Source organism: Melanostigma gelatinosum (genome assembly GCF_949748355.1).
Source record: "Melanostigma gelatinosum genome assembly, chromosome: 17".
NCBI lineage: Eukaryota > Metazoa > Chordata > Actinopteri > Perciformes > Zoarcidae > Melanostigma > Melanostigma gelatinosum.
This window is the reverse complement of record NC_136650.1, coordinates 9950591-9971867: the sequence shown is the minus strand read 5'-3', so window position 1 is coordinate 9971867 and position 21277 is coordinate 9950591. Positions and strand designations below refer to the sequence as shown.

Sequence of the window (21277 nt, the reverse complement as noted above, 5' to 3'; positions counted from 1 at the left end):
CATATGTATATATAATGTCAAATGTTTATCTGTAGACTACCAACGTATACGAACTAGTTCTTCCTTTTCCTTCAAAAGGGGTGTGCAAATGTATTTTTGTATTTTTCTCAGTTGTTTTTTGTGATTCGTTTCTTTCACCACTCTCTGTTCATTCACTTCTCACTCGATGCTCTTATCTTTTACCGCAGGGACCGTTTTTTCCCAGAGGGAACATTAAAGTTTCATCTAATCGATTCTGATCTTCTAATGCTATCCAGTTCTACGTGTTGTATTTCACATTCCCCTTCTCTGTCGGTTTAGATCTGAAAGAGCGGGCCGGCGCGCCATCTGCCTCCCTTACCGAGGAACTACAGCGGCTGAAGGTGGAGGAGCAGGAGAAGCAGCTCCAGCTGGAGGAGAGCCACCGACAAGAGATGGAGCGTCTCCGAGCTCACTACCAGCAGCAGGCCGCGGAGAGCGAGGAGCGATACGCCACCGAGCTCTTCATGCTGCAGCAGCGCCTGCAGGACGTCGCAGGCACTCAGACCCACGACAGGTGACGGATGGAATACATTTCTATGTTTTCACTCTAAGGCAATGAACATCTTCAGCAAGCCCTCCTCACATAGATGAGGATTAGGGCAGATAAGGATTAGGGCAAAAGAAAATACAACTACAGGAAACAAATAGGATGACATTTAAATTCACAATATTTTTTATTTGGCACATGGACGGAACAGAATATATTTTTAAAGTAATACTGAAGAAGTAAGTGGTAGTTGTTCCACTGCTTCCCACACACATCACTTGTGTTATTCGTTGTCCTCCACTTGATTGATTAAAGTACACGTGATAGAAGAACAGCAGGCTAACTTTGACTAGAGGCCGGTCTGCACATCCCGTGTGGCATGTGGAAGCTACCTGACCCAGTTCAGACAACAAAGCCTGAACTAATGGAAGATTTACGAGGTTGTTTAAAGCGTTATTCATGCCTTTTGTTAGCCCGCTACTCTAACAAAAAGTACCCTCTCCAGATGGCTTCCCGTGCAATGTGCTGTGCAGAAAACAAGATTAATATGACATTTTAAGCATGCACCACTCATTATGTTGCATTTTATGAGGTTGCTGAACGACTCCAGGTCTCCAAAATACAACTCCAATCAATGTGGAGACGGCCCTCGTCTGTTGCGTTTATGCACACAGTACATGTACGTATGATCATTTTAGTCTTCCAAAGCCATACTATATGACTGTGGGTGAGCTCCTATGAAACCTGAGGTGCTGCTGCCCTCCACTGTTGGATATATTAATATGATTACTACAGTGGTTTTCTACACCAATCGTCCAACCAACCGTCATGTTCATTCATTCATTTGTGTAGTGAGTTATGTCTCACGCTGAAACAATTAATCAATTACTCTTTTTTTTCTTTTTTCAAACAAAGAAATACAGAAACAATGACTGGATTGTCAGAATAGTTGCTGACGTTCTCCGATTCCAGCTTCTCAGATGTGATGTTTTGCAGCTTTTGTCACATGATAGTAAACGGAATGTTATGGTCGTAGGACAAAACAAGGAACTTGAAGACTATTTTAGCTAATTATAAAAAAACACAACAATTAATCCATTATTAGGGAAAATAATCATTAGTTGCAGTCCTGGTTATGTAATCAATTTAGTTTGACTTTATACGAGTGGAATGTACGTTTTTAGTGTTTTGATTGTTTTGTTACATTGTTCTTGGGGATGGCTGGTCAAATGTCTGTCACACTTTAATCCTTACAACTGAAAAGCATGTAGGCTGAGCTGGTTTTGTGTCAACATATTTTTGTCTATGGCAGAATAGTATGCAATAAAGGTTCATGTTTTAAGAAACCGTAGCACCGGTAAGCTGCTTCATGGTCCTTTTTATAGGTTTTAAGAACTTACATTTTACTTACTAATAACGGGAAAGTAGTTTTAAAAAGAAGCACGAAAATCTGTTAAACTTATTTAATGTTGTCGAACAATTCATTTAGACTTCTCGTTTTCTCCATCTGTCCAGTGCTCCAGAGTCCAGCTGTGAGGGGATGGAGGGGCACGAAGAAGAACTAAAGGTTTGGCTGCTACATTTTGCCCTCATCTAAATCATGTATGTCTCATGCATCTCGTCTTACTACGAGCTGATACGTGTACAAGCATTAAGACGCTGTGACAGTCAGGGTGGGGGGGGGGGGGGCAGTTGCAGCCTTTAGGCTCAAACGTGCCCTGAATTCTCCGGCTTCGCTTCCGAAGCAGCATCGTGAACGGTCCCATATCAACGATTTAAAAGGGTTGGACCCGCCGCTTTAGCGTGTCGCTCTAGAACCGAGCCGACGTACTCTAGTCTTGGCGGCTCATATCTTAAGGAAATGTATCCATTGCCAGTTATATTGATTATATTGTTATATTGGAGGACTCTGCCCTGCGTGAATGAGCTGCACTCCACTCACGTCACTCCAACTCTGTCTTTCCCTTCCCTCCAACCTCAAAGTTTCCTCAGCTCGTGGGACTGTTGCTAAGATCAGAGAGGAAGATAGAGTAGAGGATTGACAGAAGAGCGACAACGGGAGAGAAGCTGGGCATGATGCACTTCTTTAAACGTCTTTAAGACATTTGGATTGGAAATGTTAGGCTTAAGGCGAGTGGTACTGAAGAAGCGGGATGACTGTGAAACACACAAGAAAGAGATTCATCACAAGACAGGGCGGTAGTGTCTTTGGGGAAAGTGTTGCAGTAATGCAAGAAATGTCTATCATCCTGCGGGGTGGAGGGAACAAAACGCTGTATTAATAGTGGTTAAGGAGCGGGTGGGGTTTGGCTACAGTAAAGGGATCGGTTTATTTCAGGATCAGCCTCGAGGAACTTTCATTTCCACACACTCCGGCTGCTGTTATCCGCTATATTAGTTTTCATTCTGTAACTTTTAGCTTTCCTCCCTCTCTGCAGGTGCTGGGTGAGGAGGAGCCGTCAGAGGGAGGCACGGAGTTGCGCTGGCCCGTCAGGTCCGCAGGCCTGACGGCACAGCTGCAGGCGCTGAGGAAAGCTCTCTACCACAAGTATGTCCAAGAAGTAGCTGCCCTCAAAGAGCAGCACAACCGAGAGCTGAGGAAGCTGACAGCGGACAAGGAGCAGGAGAGGAAAACAGCAGCGAGAGGAGAGGGAGGGCAGGATCTCAACGGCGTTCACGGAGCTGGAAGCTCCAGCGAGAGCCTCGGGGCCGCCGGGCACATCGCGCTGGAAGACAAACACTGGGAGAGAGTGCAGGAGGAGGTCGCCAAGGTAGGCGGTTATGTATTTTGTATTACATAAGTCTTGTCTAGTCAGTATCAATATAACTGGCAATGGATGCATTTCCTTAAGATATGAGATGACACAGTTGAAGTTGGAATAAACAGTCAATGAATTCATATTTAATTAATCATACCAAAAATCATCTAGTATTTGCTGGTTATCTTTATAATCTGAATATCTTTGGGTTGTGGGCTGCAGGTCGGACAGAAGAAGGCATTTTAGAAATGTCATCTAAGCTCTGCAACTGTGCAGTTTCACTTCTGTGTGACGTGTTTTGAAGTTTTATAGATGTATCAGCACTCTTACTGTCGTTTGATTCGAAATATCAGTTGGAATATTAATTGTCAACGTTATCCTTGTGTCCATGCTTTCTGACAGGCCATAGTTCAGATGTCCGTGGAGTTTGCGCAGCAGATTGAGCTGGCTCGAATCAACAAGCGTGCCTGCCAGAGGAGCGCCGCCATGCAGACCCGGTCAGATAAGGAGGCGGTGGAGGAGGAGAGCGTGGAGCGGGTGACTCCCAGAGCTCCTCTCACCTCGGGCGCCTGGCTGCAGGAAGCGGAGAAGGAGAGGCTGGAGAGGGAGCTGGAGGAGAGGAACGCCGAGATCAGCAAGTTAAGAGAGGAGCTGCAGAAAACCCAATCAAGACCCGAGCAGGTCAGTGTCTTTCACCACATCGCACATTTCATTCATTTCATCTGAGAGGGTTCATTACTGCTGTGTCAGTAAGTTTCAGATGCACTTTGTCGCAATGCAGGTGTTGCATCGATTACTATCATTGATTATATATGCTTAAATTAATATTAAGCGCTTTTCCACTGCTTCTTTTACTTGCTCACAGGGAAAGCGTTTTTCACTCAATCGACTGAGGGTTACGATGAAAGTATTTGTTTAAATACTTCAAGAAATAATGTAGTTTTATCATGTTGTGTTTGAGGTGTAATCATTTTCTATTCTAATAAATGTTTCTGGTATCCAGCAGCACATAATCCACTGAGGTGTTGTGGATGTACAGACAAATATTCTAGCCTCCTATAGTTGTATTTACCGAGTATTTCAAATGCAGTTCCTGCATTCCTTTCACCTACACCCTTTATTTCAAAAGCAAGGAACACAATGTGCATAAACACACTCTTACTCTCCTCTTTAAAAAGGATATCGCATCCGAATTATCTCACTCTTATACACAGTAAACTTGGATGTAAGACACCAACTAGCATTGAAACATTTTTTTAATAATCATAAACATCCACTACCAATATCAAAACTGCTGTGAGAGACTGAAAAACTATTAATGATTTCATTGGAAGTATATTTGTTTATTCACGACTGTCAAAGAATAACAAAAAGGTTCTTGATCAAACATACTTTCTCGTCTATCTACGCTTCATGCGCTGGTTTCCTCATGATGGTTTGGGGTTATTTCTCTGCCTTGAGGAGCTAATCCCAAGGCCTGCCAGGCTTTCACCAACCATTTATTGCATGATTGCAGTGGCTGTCGGGTTCAGTGTTCTTTGTAAGACGAGTTGCTCAAACACAGCGACTCAGTAAAGATAATTTAGTAGAAGAAAGTTCTTAAGCTTCAGCAATCGGATGAGTTTGTATGATGAGAATGCCTGTACTTTCACTGAAAACACTCAATTGAGATGTTTACATGCATTATGTTTTTCTCTCCTATATTCTCCTCAATGATCTCGTCTCTGTTAAGAATGTCCTCAAGCTGAACATTGTTGATGATCCACAGAAAGCCAGAAGGATCTTTTATGAAGACATTTCAAGCATAAAGCTCTTACTTTGGACAAAACTATTGTCCCAAATAACATGTATGAAGCAGCTCAAGATTTGAAATTCTGACATTGTAAGTTTGAAAAACAAGTTTAAGAGAAGAGATTACAAACTGAAAAACGAAATGTTTTCCTTAGCTGATAGTGTAGAGCCAGAAGGACTTATTTGATTCTTAATAACTTAATTCAAACTGTAATACCATGTTTATGCAACGTTAAGTCTGTTAAAATACATAAAAGACATATAGTAGCATGTAAATGTATGTACATTTTGATTGGCAAAACATGGGCAACATCCTTTAGTATAATAGAAACCAACGCTACATTACCTCACTATGTAGAGTCAGAACTGGGAACCGTTCTCTCAAAAACACGTTTAAGCTTCACAGGCATTTGTGCCGCATGATGTCGGATCACTCAGGAAACTATGAAAGGTGCTCTCGTCGGTCTAAAGAAGTGAAGTGAAGTGGCTGGAGTCAGTTGCCGCTCTGACTCATCAGCAGTGTCTGCACGGTGTAGTGTCTGAAGGGGAAGTGACTGGAGAAGCGGCACTGCATTTCTGCCCTTCTCTCAGAAGATGGAGCCATCGCCTCTGCAAGTCACTGTGCCTCAGGTGCACCTGTTGCCATAGTAGCACAAAGATAGTAGTGTTTCTCTCTCGGCCCCGAGGGAGTTGTGTGTGTGGTTGTGCCCATGTGCCTAATTTGAATGCACTTTTACTAATGGCCGCGCATACAGCCAGCCTGCTGTTAGTCGTCAGGAGTTTTTTAGGAGTCTTTTTAACCAACTGCAACTTTGCAAATGACGGGGCTGCTGTCTGTGTTCTCTCTCTTGCCTGTGCAGGCCTTAAAGAAGAGACGAGACGGTCCAGAAGAATCCGAGGAAGAGGAAGAGCCGGGAAGGCCGAGAATACAGCCGGCTGGAGGAGGCAAACTGCCATCAGAGGATGATGGAGAGTCCTCCGATAAGGACACTGAAAGGTAGTGACTGAAACTACATTCATACGGTTCTCTAATAATGAAGGAGAGCATTCTGAATATTCTTAAACTATGTGTTGAGTTGGTCCTTTATGATAACCTGTGTGGAGATAAATTAGAGAAGATTCATACATTTAGTCACAGCGGTTGTTTTTAACATAATTGTTTTTGCTGCTTTCAGAAATGTCCTGCGTAAAGCAAACGAGACCCTCAGTCAGGTGCTGGTTGACGTCCTGAAGACGACGGCAGCAGCGGAGGAAACGATTGGCCTCCACATGCAGAGTCTGCGTGGTGCTTCCAGCGCCCACCCGCCCCAGTCCACCACACAGACGGCAACCTGGCCGAGAGCTAACACCGAGCCCGCCAGACCTCGTGCAGCAGGCAAGTCACTTCAGGGCTCGGTAATAGTTTGGGATAAATGCTGGTGTTGTGTTTGGGCAAAAGGTTCAACAGCACATCCACCCAAATATGTTGGTGAGATGTGTAGAACAAAAAGACATCAGAAACGTGTGAAATGTAATTAAACTGACTGCACAACACTCCAGTATTGGACTTGTTTTTAATTGGACTTCAACACATCCAGAGTGTTGCTGGCATCCGTGTCTTCAATTTAAGCTGACTTCCTGTGTTGTGGATATAGTCTGTTGTGACGGAGCAACACTGCACCGTGACTACACAATGCTACTGCATGAACAGAGAGTGAATCCTCCTCTTTTTTTTAGTCAAGCCTGGGGTTTGTAGTTTCTCTTTTCCATAATGGAAAAAGAAAAAGACACCCATCAGTTAGTATAGGTACGAAAGTGTAAAGTTTTAAAGCACAAATTCGGGGATCAAATGCAAATAATATCTTCTACAGTTAGTCCTGTGAGTCAGATAGATATCAGATTTGCCTGCAGTCTGAATGGTTCTGCATTACTGAAGGTGGTGACTCCATGGACGCTAAAGACACAAAGTCTCACGTTACCGGGTTAATCCGAATATTTACTGTAGGTACGACTTTCAAAAAAATAAAACATCTTCTAAAATATGCCACGTCATTGTATTGGGTTGCATATGACTGATTGTATTTGACCATAGACCTGCTGACATATTACACATTGTGACCATTGTTGTGAAGTCAAATCCCTACATTGCTTATGAAAATAATTAAGTAATAACCAGGGACTTGCATAATACCTTTAATCTGCCTCCATGCTGTAAAAGAGCCACTGCTCTATCTTGGTGTGTTGTTACAATATGACATTCTGTCATTTAAAGGAATTTGTAATCTTAAAAACAATGTAAAGTTTGAGCCATCAACATTATTCAAATGGTTTTAAGAAGCTGCGTTTTTACTGTTTCTGCAGCATTTGATGATTGTGCTGATTATTCTCTCACAGTATCTTGGTTTATTTATCTTAAATTGGAGCAGTTAACAAAACCTCTGTAAGCTTCTCAAAGAAGTTGTAATGGACTTATTAATCAGAATGTTGTGAGTGAACATTAAATCTGTTGACAATGTAATATGCTTGAGGTTTGTGTGTGCTATGTTTCTGACTTCTGTTCCTCTGGTCGTTACCAGGTCACTCTGCAGAAAGTTGCCAGGTCAGCGAGACCGCCGCAGACTATGTGAGTCCGTGGTCCGGGGAGACGGAGGCTGACGAGGGACTGGAGGTGTCTCAGCAGATGATGGAGAAGCTGCTGCTGGGGGCGGGCACACAGCTGGAGAACGAGGAGTATCTGATGGGAATCAGCAGCCGACTCCAAACTGCTCTGGAGAAGATGTTGATGGCCATCACGGACACCAGCAACCAGGTACTAACTTTTTCTGTGAAGTGGTCTTTGATCAATGTCCTGTTCTCATATTCAGAGCATTGCTCTGCTAGCTCACTTTATTTTATTACTGCGTATGGCACTTTCTGCTCGCTAAGAAACTGTTATCGTGTTTAATCTGGGCATGTTGTTTTTGTACAGTGCACTGTACTAAAACAATACTTCTTTTGACGTCTTAGTTTGCTGAACGGAAATGTGTTTATACCTTTTTATTTGATCATAACAAATATGATGAACCGCTGAATGCATCAATGTTAAAGTAATAGTTGGACATTTTGGGAAATTAATCACTTTCTTGCTGAGACTGAGATGAGAAGATGCCACATTTGCACGTTTCTCAAAATACAAACTATAACATAGTATTATGGTAGTTTCAATGTCCTTTGTCAAGTGAAATGGTTTGAGAAGAATTCTTCATGAACACTCCTGTGTGACACATTTAGGCTTTGTCAAAAATACCCACACTGGACCCTGTTAACCCCCCCCTGTATGTCCATGGAGACATAATGGGGATGAGACTGCAGAATGTGGCCGGCAACAAAGTTGGCCCGTCTACAACTCACACACACAAAAGAGCCGCCTCATTCCCAGCGGTTGCCTACAGATACGAGTTGTATTTACGCGGAAGCTTTTGTCTGGTCCATCAGCCTATCGGAGTCGGCCGTGCACGGAGCAACCCCCCCCCTCAGGCTGTCCATGTAGTGCGGCCCACTGTGTTTAACTGGGCCATGGCATGTATGACTGTAACTGACTGCACGGCACATCTTCCCGTTGGCTGATGTTCACGCATTACTCACGCTGAGGTGGCTTTTCATCTTGCTGAAACTAAAAATAGCTTAAAAATAGGTTTAAAGAAATTTCAGGCCGAGCGTCACTGTTGTTCCAGTATCCATCTGCAGCACACAGTGACTGTTGGTATCATAAATTGATTCATCTGCAACAATTCAGATTTTCGATCAATCATAAAAAACAATAAATGAAATGTCAACCTGTGTTATTGAAAAGGTATTTTTCACTTTCCCTACATTTTATATTTTAACGATAATAAGTCAAGAGAATATTTAAAAATAATAATAAAAAAAAAAGTTAGTTGCAACCCCATTAATGACCCACTGTAGATTTTACGAGCATCTTACATCTCCAACTACACACCATTAACAGCACGATAAACATTGTAATCAACAAAGCCTCTTAATGGTCCGATCAATGATTTCCCTGCTGCTATTGATCCGATGTGCATCACTCTCGTCTGGGGGCGGTGCCGGATCGCCACGTCTTGCCTGAGAAGCAGCGTCGTGAACGGAGATTGATTCAACGAGCCGGTCGGGAATGTGAAGTATCTTCGCTGAACGAACGCCGTAAATGATTTGCCTTTTGAGAGGCGTTTGCTCACTCATTACTTTACCATTATCTGCCGGTGAGACGTGGAAATTGTTCGAGTGCAGTCAGTGTGACGGTTGACATGCCAAACAAGAGACAGTAGCTGGGACCAAGAGGCAGCATGTCAGAACACCTTGATTGCTTCTTTCTGCGTCTACGTAGGGAGGGAATCCAGTTTGACAACTTTTTTGTGTAAAGGGCGTGTGTTGTCTGTGGTTTATTTGTGTGTATGGAGAGAGCCTGTGATCTATTTGCAAATCTACCTGGCCCACTGGCTCTAATTACTTAAGCCACACCTGCTTCCCTCCCACTTTTGCCGAACAGTATCCTGCTGTGTGTGTGTGTGTGTGTGTGATCAATGTAGGAAGTGGAAGGAAAAATCTTTTTCTTGAGAGGTGAAAACAGCCCTGAAAGTCTGGAACTAAATCATATTTATTAGAGGGTAGGCGGAGGCAAAGTGAGTGTAACAGAGTGACCGTAGCCGGCCTGGGGGTAAGTAAAGCTCGCCTGACAGGAGAGGGAGAGAGAGATCCGGCTACAGTGAGTAATATTATCGTATGAGCAGGGGAGCATGCGTGGAGCGGGAATGACGAGCAGTCCTAGAAGGAAGTAAAAAGGAAAGCGTGGAGGACTTGAGATCCAAGCGTTGTCATTCCTCCCTCGGTAGGCTGCCGCTCGGACTAAACAATTAAAAGGGGCCCCTGGGAGGCTTCCCTGCAGGTCGGGGTTGCTACGGCGTCATACTATTGTAAATGAATCTCCAGAGAGAGAGAGAGGAGAGAGCAAACCGGAGCAGACGTGGGGTTGTGAGCTTTATCGAGCGACATGATATGGTTTCACTCTGAAGAAAGAAGGTCAGAGAAAAACAGAGGGAGAGTTGGAGATCATCAGAGAGGACACGAAGAGAACAAATGCTCGCCTTTGTGATTACAAACCTCCCGTGGTCGTGTTCAGGAATGCCTTTAAAGCTGTCGGACCAAGATGTGACTTCCACCTGCTGTTGAGGATGACACTTTTTTGGATGACATTTCTCTCTCAACATTGACTTGGGGCTTGTTCCACCTCCACCAGGCAGCATGTGATTGAGATGATGTGAATGTCACCCTCTCCAATTGTTGTTGTCTCGTGTGTGTGTGTGTGTGTATGTGTGTGTGTGTGTGTGCGTGGCAAACACATAGAAACTGTTGCTTGGAGCTGTCCACAACGTTGCTCATTGCTTCATTCCCCACTGGACTCTATTCTCATTTGTGGCTGCACAGCTCAGCCTGACAGATCATGACACATGGAAACTTTCTTTGATAACTCCAGAAAAAGGCGCTCCAATACAACAAACTGAGGTTCGAAGCTCTCCCTTCTTTCGCCATGGATTCGTACCGCGCTTACTGGAACTCGGGCGGCCAGAGCAGGACGTGGGTTGAAGGGGAGGACCAGGATGTGTACGAGGTGGAATCTCGTGTACCCCTTCCCCGACCTTTCCCGCTATGCGCCACGTTGAACGAGAAGAACGCGGTGGTGGTACACACGAAGATCTTGCATGTTAATCACCAGACGAACGGTCACCTCCTTAAAGTCATCTCCAGGATCTCCCTGCCCACTCCTCCGTACACAGTAAGGTCACACAGGTTTAGTTCAGGTCTGCACATGTGATGAAAGTTAAATGTTATTCCACAGAGGAAGCTCTCTCTGTGCTGCTTTTTGGAACAGTAGGTGAAAGATTATTACCTATATCGGTCATGTTACCGCTTCCTGGTTCTCATGTTATACGATGAGACCTTTGCTCAGGTAGATATGATCCGTGGAAAGTAGCCATGGGATGAATGTGAGCGTGCTGACGGGTTATTGCATCATGATTTCATAGCTGTACGACACAGAGGAGAGCTGCCTTCTGTCACCTGACCGAACGGTCATTAGACAAATGTGATATCATTATCTCAGCGCGTTTGTGTTCCATCTGCACATAACCTCATTCTGGCATTGATTTTTGTTCAGGTTTCACTTTTGTCTAAGGCCTGTGCACTTCTGTTAGTCTGTCTGCACATGATGTATAAAGACCATGGACTGTGTCGTCAAATCATTGACAATAAAGTAGTTGTATATTCTTAAACGTGACAACAAAATGCTTTTCTAATTAAGTTGAAAAAAGATGATCAAGAAATCATATATTTAAGTAGACAAAATGGTTGAATCAATATCTTGATTAAAAAGGATATTTTCCAGGTTTGGTGCATATCCTGTTATAGTGAATGTATGTTATGTGTAAAATAATCAAATGTGCATTAAGTGCTATGAACTGTGGTCCATTGTTATGCAGTACATGAGACTGAACTTTTTATATGTAGAAAACAAGAATTTCAAAAACTTTCTTTGTTTGATTTTAATTTCTATTATAAACGATTCCTTTCCGATGTTTGTTCTTCTAAGCCAGGGGTCTCAAACTCCCTGCCCGCCACGTCATTTTATGTGGCCCGCGAATCCGCCAGCAAAAAAAAAAAAAGTTTAAAAAAAAATAAAAACTTTTTTTTTTTTTTTAAGTTAGACTAATAATAATAAAAATATCCCCATCGTCGAAATTATGAGCTAGAAAGTCGAAGTTATTCGATAGAAAGTCATAACTATGATAGAAAGTCAAACTTATGAGATAGAAAGTCAAAAAGATGAGATTGAAAGTTAAAATTATGAGATTGAAAGTCAAAAAAATGAGATACTTAAACAGTTGGAATCAGCTCTTTGGCTGGTTACTGTACATTTAACATGGAAATGTATTGTGAGTACATTGAAGACTACTTTAAACTGTGAATGCAGAGAGTTATTTAACAATATGTTACGAGTAGTTACATTTACAACCGGCCCTTTGTGGGCGACCATGATGCTGATGTGGCCCGGAGTGAAAATGAGTTTGAGACCCCTGTTCTAAGCGTATTAAAAGCAGTCCTAACTCTTCTTCTTGTGCGTCGCCATCTCTTTCCTCGTCCACTCTCAGCTCGAACATGCCCGGCTGACCCAGACCGAGCTGGTGCGGGAGTCCTTCCGCCACAACCAGGAGATGAGCGAGCTGGTGCAGAAGCAGGAGGAGCTGCAAGAGAGGTTGTCGGAGGAGTCCCGGGCCCGCGAGCAGCTGGCTCTGGAACTTCACCACGCTGAGGGTGAGTTCCTCTGGATAACAAAGCTTTTATTACATAAAAAATGTTTTAGGAATCGGGATCGGCACCAAATATATAAAAGAGTTGTACCTTAGTGGGGGACAGCTCTGCGCAGACTCAGATCAAACTGTTTGCAGCTTCTTAAAGCCATCTTCTTCAATGCAGCCTCCTTATAGAAGAAATACAGTACTCGCTGCTTCTCTATGGACTCTTCATTGATGACGTGACACTGTGTGCCTGTATGTCTGAATGATTACACAACACAGAGAGCATAAGGAGGAACTGAAGTGAAAAAGCATCTGTGCATATGTTTGGGGGAGGGAGGTGTTACAAGGAGTGATGGAATCAGCTGTTTGAAAGAGAGCGTAAAGGAGTGTGAGACCATCTGTGGTGAGAAGGTCGACAAATGGAGATTTCTGTTCGTCAGCCTCTCTGGTTTGAGTTTGGATGTCTGATTGCGTGTGTGACGAAAACATAAGGGCTGATGTTTGGAGGTGTAAAGTAAAGTAAAGTAAAGTAAAATCTTGAAGCTCGATTGAACTCTATTCACCAGGAAGTCAGTGGCCAATTTTTGTCAACGGTGTAAGCTCTGTGACAAATCTTATTGGGGGAACTTGATTTCCCATCCATGTCAGAGACAGCTGGTCCACGAGGGTCAACCGCTACAACCACGTCCGCTCTGTCTCACACACCGGTCGGCAGTGTCTCTCTCACACTATTTGGCAAATGTAGACTCCAGAAGTCATTTCTGTGTTTCTGGCTTTGTGTACACACTGAACAATGGTGAGTTTATAGCTTTTACTAATCTCTAGTAGGATCCTGTTATGTTGTTTGTTTTCTGTAATCATGTAGAGGTGCTGAAGAATAGCAAATATTTGATGTCATAAAAAGGGCGACCATGTGGCAAGCTGTCTGAACAACGTTGTATAGAATACTACGGCAACTATCGATTACTGTTCTCATATTTTATCAAAGAAAAGCAGAAAATGATCTTATCTTTGACGATGAAACCAGATATTTCATATTTTCTGCTTGAAAGATGACTGAAACAATCTGTCAATTATCAAAATAATTGGCAATTCATTTTCAGTTGATCTGCTCATCAATTACCGTAATCGACTGACCATTGCAGCTCTAATGGAGGATAGATGCAGCTCCCCAAACTATCAGGCTGTCTTTTCATGTCGTGGAGTTCCAGAGCAGCTGTGTTTCTCTGGTCATGTGACATCGGTCTTCACTGACTTTTAGGGAGTGCTAAAAATCTGCTAAACCTGTGTCTCCCTGTTCTGCTTTGAAATTCTTCTATTGTATGGATGAACCACGCAGGTAAAAGCTCAGGGCGTGTCCTTTTCAAACTGGTTTGAATAAGGTATTGGCTCAACATGCAAAACAGAGCCTCTTAACTGATTGACAGAACATATTATATAACAGCAAAAAGTATGAAAAGTCTTCTTTTGTTAAGTTTTAACGAGGGGAAAGGGTTTAGTTTGACAATATAAAGATGTGGAATCACAATGTCGCAGAGTAAATGTGATTGAAAGATTGCCAGGAGAGCTCTCTGGGGTTGTTGACCAATGTTTTGTTTTAGTCGGTAATCATGTGCATCTGATAGCCGTGTATATAGAGGGACCCCTCCTTAGTCAAAGTTTACACACAGCGCTGTGTAAACTTTAAAACGACAATCTAGTCCTGACATTTACCTTCTGCCTCTCTCTTAGCTTTAGGTAACACACAGCGCTCACTGAGCCGGCATGAGCTACAAACAACAAGCGAGGCGGAACGTTTTACCTTTTAGAACGAACCCGAACCCTATTCTACACCAGCGTTACAGGAAATGAATAACTGGTTTCTCATTAGTCTGTTACCACCATAACCCGTAACTATTCACTGAATACCATCGTGCTGCTTCATGCTTGCTGACCTGTGACAGAGCAGTACATTAATGATTGCATTTCATTGTGTTTACAGCTCAGTCTTGTGCTTCATGTCAAGCAAAATGGGTCAGACATGCTCACGTGTTCCTCTGTGCATTTGTAGGAAAGTCTGCGTGCCTCGATGTTTACATGCGTGTTGTCCTTCGCTGTGTTGTCGGTAACCTTGGATTTTGTTTCCTGGTGTTGAGTGCTCGTTCTTTTGGATGACTGCGCTGTGTCTAAACTCAAGACTCAAAGTTAATTCCTCTTAATTCATCTGTTAAGTGATGGTAAGAAAGGGACATTGTAGAGTTTTGTTTCGGGCCCCTTTTTATAGCCGTCTTCCTCCTGCTTCGTCCACATTCAGGTCTGATTGATGGCTATACGGACGAGCGAGCCGGGTTGGAGGAGCAGTTGCGTCAGAAGGAAGAGCTCCAGCTGAGCCTTGCCCAAGAGCTGCAGGTGAGGCATTCCAGCTGCAAGAGAGGAGGAGAAATAATTATGACTTATGACTTGACAACGCTTTAAGGTGAATATTTTATTATTTTGCCTCTGGTGCAGAACAGTAGACACTCAAGTGCAAGCACAGTTACTTGAGGTTCAATTACCGTAGTTGAAATATCTGGCAGAAGAAACTCAATGTATATGAATGTATACATTCAGGCTACAGCGCTGAAAGGATGAGTCTGTTGATATTCTATATTTTTCTTATTGTCAAGAAATCCTGTTAAAAGGCAAAAACCAAAAATACATGGTCTGTGTTGCAAAATATAGCTTTACAATGAGGAGACGATAGAATATCACCAGCCTTATCGTTAGTGAAAACATTACATTTATAAAAGCTGGAGCTCAAATCAAGCAATCTGATTGGTTCATAGCTGTGATATAATAACCACATAGTAAGACTGAATTTGCACTTTCAGTATCACTCCACTTCTGAGGAATAAAACCTACAGGAGGAGATGGCAGTGCCCATCTCCAGAAAAAACACCTGCTAAACATTCATATTGCCACACTTGCGATGGCCGAACACCCCTTAACTCTGATATAATCACAAAATACCAAGACCTGTCGTGAGCTATTGCTTCATCAACATATTTAATAGAGTTTTGAGCCAGTCTGTAACTGTCATGTCATGCAGGTGACGGGTAGCCGTCTGCACGAGTTGGAGCAGGAGAGGATTCAGATGCAGGACGAGCGGGAGCTGCTGTCCCGGCAGCAAGACGCCATGAGGGAGGACGCCGGGCCCCGCGAGCTTTGTACGTATCCCAGACCTCTCACAGGAAGTCATCATGCTTAGGAAATGCATAGTCTGAACATTAAACGTTGGTTTGCATTGTAGAAATCATATTGGATCAAAAATAAGCTTAAATAAGGAAACGAGAATACTAAATCTCACCTCACCTTTATAAAGGTTTTTTGTTCTCTGTTATCATGGCTCAAGTTTCAAGTGACAGTTTGTTTGGTATGGTTAAATAAAACGTGAATTGTTCTTTGAATTACACGGCACAGCTTGATTTGGTGTCACACAACAGCTGTTTAAGCTCCTCTTTTACAGTCTGGTTTTAAAGGTACACGAGCCTCACATTGATTTATTTTGCAGTTCTTGTGTTGCTGTGGCCTAATGGAACTGATAACAAACTTGTATGAGCCATAACTTGGCTGCATTGTAAGGGTAAAATAGTCAAAATGTTTATCTACATTTCTTACACGCTTGCTTCCAGTATTTGTGCCACAGGTCATACATATACAGGTATGTGCTCCGTACACATGAGACTTGGTAACTGTATCTGCTAATCTGCATTATAACTCCTGTATTATGAAAAAGGTATCCCATGAGTACGTTCTCTGATAAAATGGTGAGTATTTATCCAAGGGTTTAAACCAAAAGGGCTATTAGGGAAACCTTCCTTTCAAAGCATCCTTTCTACAGCATTAACCTCCTGCTGTGAAAACCACACAGAAGCACTGCCTCCTCTATCCTCACCCTCTGCTCTTCTTTCTCTCAGAGTTTTTCCTGTTCATGACAAAAAACAAAACAAGAGCATGTTACATTCCTGTGCTTTCTTATCCTCCTGTAGGCCTAGTTGAAGCTGCAATGGTTGCAGCACCTGAAGCAGGTGTGTCCACTTTGAGCATGGCTCAGTCATATCTACTGTGTGTTCTCTATAATCGTCGACTGTATCCGAGTGGCAGTGTACCTCTTTAAACCTAATCCAGCAACTCACCAACACAGCTTGGAGCTCGCTTGCTAATTGGCTCACAAACTCACTCACAGTTCAATCACTAACTTTTTGCTTCAGCTTTTCATTTTGATTTGATTTTTGTCCCGGTTCGTCATTTTTAATGTCTTTGGCGTCGATGTTAGCACTCATTTTAGCATGATGAAATGAAAGTCATCTTCAGACACTTATACGTAGTCATTATTCCCTAACTGTCAATCATCTGCACTCTGAATTGAGGGATTTTTATTTTCAATTATGTATTTTTTTGATCTGCCGATGCTGTGCTTGCAGCATTTCTTTGAGTGAGATGATTGGCTGTTCAGGAAGTCCCTCTCCTGCCTGTAAATGCTAATTGGGCATGGATATCTCAATGTGTGGGCTGTCCACGTGTTTGTTCTGTCATCTGCACTCTCTCATCTTGTTACCTTTGCACTAATCCTGCGGGGGTTGAATCGTGGGTGAACCGCTGTGGGTTGTTCACTGGTGGCAGTGGAAGGCCAACGAGGCATCATGGCGGGGAATCGTGTTCGGTAACGGGGTGTTATGTTGGGAAGTTGACTGAGGTGTTGGAAGAGTCTGAAGGTAGCCTGACGAAGCTGTAAAAGGGACCACGGCATATCAAATTACAACATTTCAGAGAAAGAAGTTTTAACATGGCAAAAAAACTATTAAATCTAATCTCATGGCTCACACTTCAGACTCGTCAGTAGCTCCATCTCAGCATCCTGTTTGTCTCTGAAATCAAACCTCAATGAATCATTGGCTAAAGTCGGCCACCTTCAGTTGTCAGGCGGCGATGCCTAACTTGTCGTCCTTCCGCCGCTGTATTCATGTAGACCTCCTGGAGGAGACGGAGAAGCTGATGAAAGAGAAGGTGGAGGTCCAGCGTCAGGCGGAGAAGGAGAACGCTGACCTCCTGAAGCAGGTGAAGCTGCTGGAGGTGGAGCTGGAGGAGCAGGTCAACAAGGTGATCGAGCTGGAGAACGCTCAGAGCTCCGAGAGCGGAGACCTCCGACAGCAGGTCCAAGCTCTGAAGAAACAGCTGGACAAGAACCGGAGGTTCCTCGATGTGAGTGACGGTGACTTTGACTCAGTATTCAAAATGATGATAGTAATAATAAGATCAAATCAAGAACGCACAAATCAAATGTTTGTTCCTCCTGTAAGATGCACGATAATCTAATTTGGAAATAACAAATGAATCATCAGACACATAAAGAGTGTGTTTGTGTGCTGAGCATGTTAGTATTTAGTACATGGGGTGTTTCACATCAAGATCTTTTCAAAGTCCGATACATTTGAATGTTGGTTAATAAAGCATTGCTGTTATTAAGTTACGGCAGGGATAACTACTCCAACTTAGAATCACAGCTTCAGGTTCCAGCTCGTCTGAAAGCTAAACTGATGATTTCATGATTTTTTTTTTTTTTTGGGGACCTGACCTCATGTTTCGTTCACGGTCTGAGTTTGTTCCCATCATCATAATTGGGCCACTTGGCGAGGAGTTGGCTCGTAATTGTCTAGATGTGGTTTGAATGCAGATTCCCTCTATTGTCCTTCTGATGCTGGTTGCACACACAAGTATGAAATCGGCACATTCTCAAACGTAATTAGATTATTTCAACAATTCTTTCTTTTAATCATATTTTCTGGAGAGTGCAGTAATAATGTTGTTGGTGTTTCTATTTTGACAACTAATTTCAGACATACGTAGAAGACATGGACTAGATGACAAACTGTAAATGGAGGGAGGGAAATTGAGCAGTTTATTGGAGAGGAAACCAGTTTCTCAACAGTTTGAGCCTGGGTTGAAGATGCGACTCAACATTTCCATATTCCCATATTCTTGTCTTCCTTCCGGTGTCCAGGAACAAGCCGTGGACCGAGAACACGAGAGAGATTTCTTCCAGCAGGAGATCCAGAAACTGGAACAGCAGCTGAAGTATCCTCAGAAGCTTCAGGCTGGCTCTGAGCAAAGAAACAAAGAGGTAACCGGAGCGAGCTCTGTTCTCCGCCAGAGGACCAGGCTTTAATAGAGATGCTTATTTTCTGAACGTCACACTGTCTGTGTGGCTGTGAACTGAGGGTCACACAGCAGAACAATACGAGCTGGTAGAATTACCTGCGCTGCCTTTAAAAATGACACCAAAAAGTGGGAGTGTTTTGCAGATGGAAGAGTGAGTGGGATTAATGTTTGTCCTCGTGTGTAATAGTGGGTTTTATTAACACAATCGTGAAATACACAATACAGTGGGAGTGATAGGATTAGCTAACTTAATCACTGCACTGGTGCAGCTGTTACTCACAAAATGTCAGACATAAAGACGTGTGTTGGTAAGACAATTTTGACTTGATGACAATTATATAACATGTAATGTAACCCCTGATATCACATTTCAGAAGTGAATACTCGTGTCAGGACGCCAACTGCGCACAGTTTTCAGGCTAAATTCAAGTGATTTATATGTTGATATGAACAATGGATCATGTGCAGACGTGTTACCGCTGTCAGTTTTAACCTTAATGTTGTTTATTTGCTTTGTCTGTGCCGTTATTACTCTTTGGCTTCTCCAGGATTTCGTCATTTCGTCATTTTCCATCCACTCACCATCCAGCCTCCGGTTCCCTCCGGGCAAAGAGAAATATACTTTTGATCGACACTGTTGTTCTTGTATTGCAGCACATTTGAAGCGCTAATTATGTCCTCAAACCAATCGACCGAGTCCTTGCGATTTGCCAGTAAAGCATCACGCCCTCTTCTAATGTTTATTATGAACGTGATGTCCTCACGGTAAACCGTTAAACCGTTATCGGAAACATAATTTGACAAGATAAGTCAGTTATTCCATTAGGGGACGATGATTTTAATGCTCAGTGGTATCGTCATGTTCCCTGTTCTTTCCTGAATGTCTTTGTAACTGAAGTATCCTCGTTTTGCCGCTGCTGCTTGTTAGCCTTCCAGCAGTCCAACCAATTTGTTTCCTCCGAAATTCGATCGTGACTCGAATTATATACTTTGTGACGGCAGCTTTGATTAAAGCTCCACTGTAGTTATGGCAGCTGTTAGTTCTGTTCCTTGGGTTTACAGCATATCATTTATACATCAGTCCCACTTCTGCTTTAAACTCGCCCCAAATAATTTCCAGAGACTCCTGCCACATTTTTATCACTAAGTGCTTTTTCTTCCTCCTCTTACCCTCGAACTGTCCATCCTCTGATCCTTTATGCCTTCTCTCTCCCATGGCTATTACAGGTGGATGGAGTAACCTTTAAGGTATTGCTTCTAGCTACACGTAGAATCTCCCCCGTGCATTTTAGTAATCCCGCCTGCCCATCTCGCTCTCATCCTTTTCCTCCTCATCCTCTCTCCAGTTTGAGCCCTGTCTGCTGTGTTTGTCTTTATTTGAAAGCGACTTCAAAACTTTGTCCTGCCTCACTCTGCTCCTTCCTCTGGTTTCTCCCTTTTCAATGTCCAGTGTAGAACTCAACAGCAGAACAGTCAACAAAGTGGTTGTGGGGGTGGGCGAGTTTAGTGTCGCACAAATGTCAAAGTATCCTCCCCAGAGGATTGCCTTTCGATTCAGTTATACACAACTTTTTGCATACTTGACATGACCGTAGTAAATTTCAAAGTACATTCTTACATCAATATGAATTTGTGTAAATTAGCAAACTGCAGTTCATAAAACTAACCATTTAATGTCGTTTATTTGCCACATTAGCAATGTTTTGGCGGTAAACGACGAACAAGCATGTCTCCAGCTAGTTTCTCTTGGGTGTCGAGCAAGAAATTGCATATAGATAACGCATAACCCTCTTGAGTTGACCTAAATCCATCAACAAATGGAGTAAAGCTCAAAGCAATATAAATAGACCATTCAGAGCTCTCAAGTACTCTCATGAAGAGTCCATCCTACTCCCTCGTCACATTAATATTTAACGGAGGGCTGCTAGTGAGCGGGTGCATTTCATCTGCCTTGCTACAGTGTCTTTGTTTGAAACGCCGTCGTCCTTTAAAGATGCATTTCTGAAACAACAGGGTACATAAAGGTCAGCCAGTCGTTTATGAAACATTATTTTCTTGTTTAATCAAGCAGGGGTACCATCTAGATGTAGATTTATTCCCCAGTTCTGAGAGAACCCTAAACGAACCATCCTCCTGTGGACCCTTCTTCCTCCCCTTCATCATTGATCTGCTGATGTTTTCCCGTCTCACAGATGGATCAGTTGCCTGCCAGCGGTCCTCCTGGCTAATGTACTGCTCTGTGGTTTGTGTCACCCCGAATGAAATCTCTCTGTCCCTGCACCGCTTTTCACTCTCGGCCCCCCTCCTTTCTCAGGTGGATCAGCTGACCTCCCAGCTAGCTGTACATGTAGCGAGTGGTGTCTGAGAGCGATTCTCATCAAACACCCCCCCCCCCCCCCTCTCTCTCTCTCTCTCACTACCAGGTGGACCAGCTGACCTCCCAGCTGAAGGAGAAGGCGGATTGGTGCAGTGAGCTGCTGCTCAGCTCAGAGCAGCTGAGTCGTGATTTGGGAGAGCGCAACGAAGAGATTGACAAGCTGGAGAGCCGCATCCGCGAGCTGGAGCAGGCCCTGCTGGCCAGCGCTGACTCCCTGGAGAAGGTTAGGATGGAGAGGGGGAGGGGGGGAGAAACGGCAGATGAAGGATGTGCAGGAGACTGAGTCAGGGACAACAAGAGAGAGACGGAGAGAAAAGGCAGTCTGAACAATAGCTGTGGAGAATGGCAGAGG

The 21277-nt window shown here is 43.4% G+C and overlaps 1 protein-coding gene across 5 annotated transcripts in view; it reads left to right on the top strand.

Moving 5' to 3' along the window:
* akap9 (A kinase (PRKA) anchor protein 9) overlaps positions 1–21277 on the top strand; it is an 81660-nt gene that overhangs the window by 47762 nt on the left and 12621 nt on the right. For 4 of the 5 annotated variants that reach the window (XM_079288432.1, XM_079288430.1, XM_079288429.1 and 1 more), the window contains exons 15-28: positions 301–535; positions 2024–2075; positions 2947–3279; positions 3670–3948; positions 5919–6055; positions 6234–6433; positions 7614–7846; positions 12225–12387; positions 14665–14759; positions 15439–15556; positions 16379–16417; positions 17359–17591; positions 18391–18510; positions 20972–21148. In XM_079288432.1, coding sequence (XP_079144558.1) covers positions 301–535; positions 2024–2075; positions 2947–3279; positions 3670–3948; positions 5919–6055; positions 6234–6433; positions 7614–7846; positions 12225–12387; positions 14665–14759; positions 15439–15556; positions 16379–16417; positions 17359–17591; positions 18391–18510; positions 20972–21148 — 2414 coding nt within the window. The remainder of the gene's footprint in view (positions 1–300; positions 536–2023; positions 2076–2946; positions 3280–3669; positions 3949–5918; positions 6056–6233; positions 6434–7613; positions 7847–12224; positions 12388–14664; positions 14760–15438; positions 15557–16378; positions 16418–17358; positions 17592–18390; positions 18511–20971; positions 21149–21277) is intronic. The other variant, XM_079288431.1, reaches the window with a different exon arrangement.